We start from the raw sequence: 7,038 nt of genomic DNA, 5'->3' as shown, positions 1-7,038 counted from the left end.
AGCAATACCAATCCTCCAATTTGTGGTGGAGTAAATCGGACCGTCCGATTTATTTTTTGCCGTCTTTCCCACTCCTGGATAACACACAAAGCTCTAATAATGGTGAAAAATACCATTGTACTTGCAATATAAAAATTAAAAAGCCACAATATTTATTTTTTTTAAATTTTGGAAATTGAATCTCGTGTAATGCGAGGGAAAAAAAATATTTTTCCTTCTCTTAATGTACGATTTGAAAACTAATATCAATCCATTTGAGAAGTCCATCTTCAAATTTTATGTATAAGATTTCAAAACTTATATCAGTTGATCTAAAGTCAGAATAAATTTATGACTACAAAATTATACATCTAAAATCACAAAGCACTTTGGTGATATTGATAAAAACCAATTCAATCTTATGAATTCCATCATTCTAACAACCCATGATTAGTTTATGAAAAAATCATTATCAGGTTATAACGGGTTTATCTTACAATAAGACCAACTTCAGACTCATAAGTTTTCAATGATGGTATCCCATGAAGACTCATACCCGCATTTGCAACAAAAGAAAACACTCAGGTAAGAAAACAAAAGGCATTAAAATTGATTATTGTATTACAAAAGGAAAACACTCAAATAAGAAAATATTTTTGACTTTCGTACATGTCTTTTTTCATGTATATGCTATCCAAGAATTGGAGGATGTGAGGTACATAAGGAATCAAGAGTTGGAGAGATGGGAGAATTGGTGAAGAATATATAGTGGCAGAGACAACAACAAAACCAGAAACAACGCAAAAACACCAACGAAAGAGTAAGTCAGAACGGGGATGATGGCAGAACTCTTCCTCCTTTCGTATCCTTTTTTTTATCACAATGCCTTCTCGCCCTCTGAAATAAAATTAACCCCTACCCTCTCTGTTTAAATTCGAACTGACTCTCAGCATTCCTTGCGTGATGCTTGAGTCAGAAACCTGCATAGTGTGGGATGATAATGTCAGATCCTCGTGGTCAATTTCCACACAGCTCATTCATTTGTACATCCCTAAAAACAAACCAATATAAAAAATAATTTTTAAAAATTAAAAGAAATCATATATTGCAATTTGAAATTTGCAATTTATAATTTTAAAAATCGAAAAAGAGTGCAGGTTTCGATTTCAGAACCATTGGTCACGGGACAAGTTAAGTGGCGATTTCATAGGCATCCTCGTGTTATTGCATTGGCCACCATTTATTTATGTATATATGCATCATGTTCCTCTCTGTAATAAAAACAAATACCAGTAAATGAACATATATATGAAAACCTCATTTTTTTAAAATAAATAGATAAATTGAACGAAAAGAATTGACATTTTGGAAGTTTAATAGTTGAAGTTACAATGTGGCTATGCTCCTTCCCACAAGACCAAGAGCGACATACAAATGACTCCTACAAGAAGTGCAAGAATTGCAGCAAGTTGGAGCCTAAGACTCCTTAGCATTTTAGGGTTCATAAAGTCGGAAGCAAGAAGATCAACAAGAGCCATGTAAATTAGAATCCCTGCGGATGCTGATAGCAGAATCCCTTCAACTATTAAAGCCTTTGGACTGCCTTCGTTGTAGATTTTTGATATACCAATACCAACCCCAATTCCGGTTGGGATTGTGAAGCAAAAGAATAGTACCATAATTACAACTGTATAATTTTTAAATTGCGCCTAATCAAAGAAACAACAAATATTAGTCAAAGTGATATTTTAGAATTTGTAGAATTGAAGAAAAATAAATAGATTGAAAGGAACGATAATTTTTATTTATTTTGTTTTAAATTTTGCATTAACCATTTATAGAGGAATATTAGAGAGCTATCAAAATTTATTGTTTTTAGCTATCAATTAACCATCAATGTTTAAAAGTATGAGATAAAGTATATTGTTAAATTATTAAACTAAAAAAATTGAATTGATTGCTAGATAATAACAAAAAATAATAAATTCTGATGATCTATAATATTTTTTTTATAGTTAAATGGAGTTTTCACATGAACTTTTTTAAATAAATAAAATAAATATATTATTTGCTAATAATATATGCAAATCTAGTTACATTTTTTATCCCTCGTTTTACGTCTCATTTATACTACAAACTAAATACTTATAAAAAATTAAGAGAACTATTTTATTTGCAAGTGAGATACGATTTATGAAAACCTGTATATATGGCAATGAGATAGGTGTGGATGGATGTAAATTTTGATTTCTTAGATTTCATATTGGTGATTCTTGATTTCTTCCTTTGACCATCCTTTAAAGATAGAAGAAATCGGATTGGTTCATTAACGGGTCTTGGGCACAAACTCATCTTCACCATCCCTGTTGTTGGATGCGTCATTCTCATCTATATACTCTTCATCCGGCTCAGAGCCCTCCTTCGTAGTCGACCGAAGCAATTTACTGGAGACGAGGTGTTCTATCACTTGTTGGGCTAAAACTTTTCCATTAATATCAAACATTACTCGAATATGATCATCACTCTCAAGTCAGAAATCCGATATCAGAATAATCTTTTTTAAAGTTTGTTAGGAATTTGTATTTGATATTCCCAATTTCTTTTAGACCAAGTGTCCCCATATTCATCAATCTGCATGAGGTTTTCAACTGAGACAAAAAATCTATATGTGGTGAGTGCGCATTAGTGTAGGACCGGTGTATTCAAATAAGACGAACTCCATTCTCACTTTCCTTTATGTCTGCATTTGGATAAGAAGAGGGTTAAGGGGCTAGCAAGTTTTGTAATTTGTAATTATTATTAATATTTTTAATGGTGTGAGACTACATCTAATGCATATAAGATTGTTTACTTTTCTTTTGCTGGCTAAATGCTGACCAAATTTTAATAAAATTGCTGTCCCATAAACTTCCTTTTTGGTTAAATACTAACAAATTGCTACCAGCTATTTGTGAGAAAAAGAAGAAGAAAATAATGAAAATGATTAGTGTTGGTTTATGGTGAATGCAGATAGAGTTTAAATTTTTGTCTGTCATAATCTTATTTATATTATAAATGAAAAATATGTAACGAGGGATAAAAATGTAAATGTTCTAGATTTGCATATATCAATAAATAATATATTTATTTTATGAGTTTAGCTAACATGTTTTATATTTTCAATAAATTTTTTTTACTTTTGTAATCTTAACATGTGTTTTAACAACACATATTAACTAAATCCTTATTTTATTTATTCTTAAAAACATTCCGTTTTCACATTCTGGCTGACAATAAAGAGGTATATGAACTAATTAAGTGTTAGAGAAATTATTAAATATTCGTATATCACTAAAGTGGATTATACTTACGATATTTATGACAATCTCTAATATTTTATGTCTAACTAAATGTCAACTTAAAAGAGGTAGTATAAATATAATCCACTCAAACTTTTCATAAACACTAAGTAATCTATTCTGTGCTTATGAAAGAAAACTACAAACGCAAGCACAATTTTTTTTGTTTATATATAAATACATTTGTAAGAAGTAGCACCTGGGAAATGCAGGCACCAAGTCCCATGCCTTCAAAGCATTGATGAAAACTCAATGCAGCTACCAGAGGCTTGATTGTGTTAGGACTTTGGGACACCCCAAGAGACACCCCAACAATGATTGAATGCGCAACAATAGCTAACTCCAAAATCTGAAGAGAGTAAGATTAATATATTCTACATCTTTAAATATGTGTATATTTGGACATTTATTAAATTTAAAGTAAAAAAAAAAATGAAACAGTTAAAATGAGTATAAACCATAATTCAGTCCAATAATGGTAAAATGGGACCACAAATTCAGAATGTTCATCAAAATCTTATTAAATCTAAATGTCTCATACTATATTCCTAGTAATCATTTGAAGTAAAATAAAAAAGAGAAAGAGAGAGAGAGAGTTAAGGAAAAAAGAGAATTGAATATTCTTGCCTCCCCTCAATTGTATGAAGAGTTGTCCTGATCTAGTTATGAAATAATGTAACAGAGCATGTGATAAAAGAATTTGAGCCATCCCTTCATGTTCAAGAATGATCATTTTGACGGTTTTTTGAGTTTGCATAAATTTGTATATTTTTTATTTATTTTATATTAAAATTCTTTTTTTTTAAGCTTAATATAGGTGAAACTTAAAATTTTTAAATTATAAAAACTATAAAGAATATCTAATATTCATAAATTATCCAACGATCTTATCCTTTATATAAAGTGGGAGGGAAGAGTTACATACCTGAGACACTATAGTATTTCGAAGATGATCGGGCGAATGTTCCGGCGAATCTAATCTGTTTGACGAGGGAAGAGCAGGGTTAAGAACGTTACCAGCAGCAGCACCATGATGATGATGATGAACTGCTTCATCCTCATCTTCCAGAGGCTGAGCTTTCATCAATTCAGACCTTTTATGGTAGCCAGTAAGCAAAGCTTCCATGATGAGTGTCCCAATTGCTGCAAGCATTGCCACAAACCCAGAAAACGGAAACAACCCCCAAGGCTTTTCACCAATACAAGGGTTTGTTAGATTCTCAAATGCATCATGAAGAATGTGGATGAACCCTGTTGCTAGGATCACACCAGCAGCAAATGATTTCACCAAGAAGTAGAAATCATTCTCTGGGTTAAGGTATCTGTAGTTCTTCGCCATGATTGGAAGACACACACCAATTATGCTAGCAACTAGTGTTGTTGTCATGGCTATTAGTTTGTACTTTAGTGCCTCAGAAACATTATTGTTGTTGTCATTTGAATTGTCATCACAAGTGCATTTTGATGAGACTAATGTTGTTGTTGTTTGATTCAGGAGGAGGATAATGATGGATACGGTTATGGATTTTCTTGATGGAAGGAACATGATTGATAGTTGTTGTGTGTGGAGGAGAAAATGTTTTTGTGGTCACTCAAAGGGTTTTGATTGAAACGAAATTCGAGCCGACACCATTAACACAAAACTACTGCTCTGCATTATTCAACTATGGGTTTATATTTATAATAAATAATTTATACTTAAATAAGTTTTTTTTTCTTAAATATTAGAAAATTATTAGAATTTATTATTTTAATATTTTTAGTTATCANTGTTTTTCTATCTAGTAAAATTTCAAAATATCTATTTTAGTTGCTATTAAGTATCGACGGTGATAATTTAACACGCCATGTCAATATTTAATAGAACAAATTAATAGTATAAGAGATGTCTACGAGAATAAAGATTTAAATTTTTTACAATTAAATTATGAAATTAATTATTTTTAGTCAATATCAGCCCTTTTTTTGTTTGAAATCATTTCCCTAACTTTTTTGTTTTTTTTTTGTTTTTTTGTTTTTTTTTTTTTTTTTTCATTGTGCTGACTCTTGTTCTTTAAATGACGTTATCCCAAGGAGGACCCCTAAAATTTTTTACTTCATATATATATATATAGTGAAATTTCTAACCACTCGTAGCAGTTTAGAAAATTTCTATCATCATGAGATTGTAATTTTAACACAAAACTAGAATAAAAACTCTTATTTTAAGTCTCAAATATATTTTTTAATTAAAAAATTGTGATAGCATTGTTCTCGCAATTATAAGATGCGATAAAATACATATAATATATATTTTTCTCTCAATCTCCGTTTTTAAAAATTAAAACTCATGTCTTATTATGCAGAACTAACTAGCTACACTTAATTTTCGATGCCAACAAGATCTAAGTATAATTAATAGCAATTAGAAACAAGGAGAAAATTTTCGATGTCAAACTTTGTAACGAATGTAAAAGAATTTGACTTCAATATAATTTTGGTTTGATGCAATATTATAGAGCTGATACAAGTATATAAACTAAAAACATAAGCAATTGCTGTCATTGGCAACAAGCATAGTGAGTGACGGATATAAATAGGGCAAAAAACCAGAATAAATCAAGGGAAGTTGAAAATTACTTAAATAAGCCAAACTGAAATTCGTTTCTGCAATGAGCCAAACCCTATATTTATATAATTCGAACCAGTGTGATTCGAACTCAATTCATTAGTAATTCGAACCAGAGTGGTTCGAATTATGAAGAGGGAAATTCATTCAAGTAAATCGAACCAGGGTGGTTCGAATTACTTGGGAGGAAAACGTATCACATAATTCGAACGACACTGGTTCGAATTATATAGGGAGAAGCTGCATCAAGTAATTCGAACCAGGCTGGTTCGAATTACACAAATTGAATTCGAACCAGTCCGGTTCGAATTAGTAGTAGACAGTGCAGTATATATATGGTTCTAAACGTGAGTTGCTCTCATAGAGGGTGTAATATGGCTAGTGAGGTTCCAACATTCTACCCGTTGCATTCGCACTAGTAGAAGGTGAGAATGCAGAGTCTTGGTCATTCTTTCTCTCCCACCTTAGACAGCACGTGACACCGCAGCCCGGTCTTCTGGTTATATCGGACAGGCATAACGGCATAAAGGCTGCGCTTGAGGCTCCGGACGGGGGTTGGTTACCTCTATCTGCATACCGTGCATTCTGCATTCGACACGTAGCGGCTAATTTTGCCCTTACCTTCAAGGGCAAAGATGCACATAGGCTTCTAGTGAATGCCGCATATGCCAAGACCGAGGTTGAGTTTGATTACTGGTTTGATATTCTTCGGTCTGAAGACCCGGCGATGTGTGAGTGGGCGAACCGGATTGATTATTCCTTATGGACTCAGCATCGTGACGAGGGACGGAGATTCGGTCACATGACGACGAATATCTCGGAGTGTGTGAACTCAATCCTAAAGGGTGTCAGAAACCTCCCTGTTTGCTCTTTGGTGAAGGCAACATATGGAAGGCTTGCGGAACTCTTTGTTCGCAAGGGTAGAAAGGCTGAGGCCCAGATGGGAATCGGACAGCAATTCAGTCAGTACTTGGTGAAGTGTATAGAGGCCAACTTGAAGAATTCGAGGTGCTTCACGGTGACTTTGTATGACCGGGATAACTCCGAGTTCACCGTAGCCGAGACCACCCCGACGGGCTCTTTCTCATTAGGTACCTACAGAGTATCGCTTGC

The 7,038-nt window shown here is 32.9% G+C and overlaps 1 protein-coding gene across 5 annotated transcripts; it reads right to left on the bottom strand.

Moving 5' to 3' along the window:
* Nucleotides 566-4,966, bottom strand: LOC107644011 (zinc transporter 5-like). Of its 5 annotated transcripts, none has more exons than XR_002363503.1 (5): nt 4,243-4,966; nt 3,517-3,666; nt 1,342-1,688; nt 1,153-1,250; nt 566-1,030 (listed from the first exon to the last, which is right to left on the bottom strand). XR_002363503.1 is itself a non-coding variant. In XM_021124406.1 (3 exons), exons 1-3 carry the CDS (start codon nt 4,861-4,863, stop codon nt 1,377-1,379), a joined length of 1,083 nt encoding a protein of 360 aa, XP_020980065.1. In that variant the 5' UTR covers nt 4,864-4,966; the 3' UTR covers nt 1,323-1,376. The 5 variants fall into 5 exon arrangements, 1 of the variants encoding a protein (XP_020980065.1); XR_002363505.1 differs by having other exon boundaries at nt 566-959; XR_002363504.1 differs by having other exon boundaries at nt 1,370-1,688.

Source organism: Arachis ipaensis, chromosome B05 (assembly GCF_000816755.2).
Source record: "Arachis ipaensis cultivar K30076 chromosome B05, Araip1.1, whole genome shotgun sequence".
In the NCBI taxonomy this organism is placed as follows: domain Eukaryota; kingdom Viridiplantae; phylum Streptophyta; class Magnoliopsida; order Fabales; family Fabaceae; genus Arachis; species Arachis ipaensis.
This window is presented reverse-complemented; position numbering and strand designations above follow the sequence as displayed.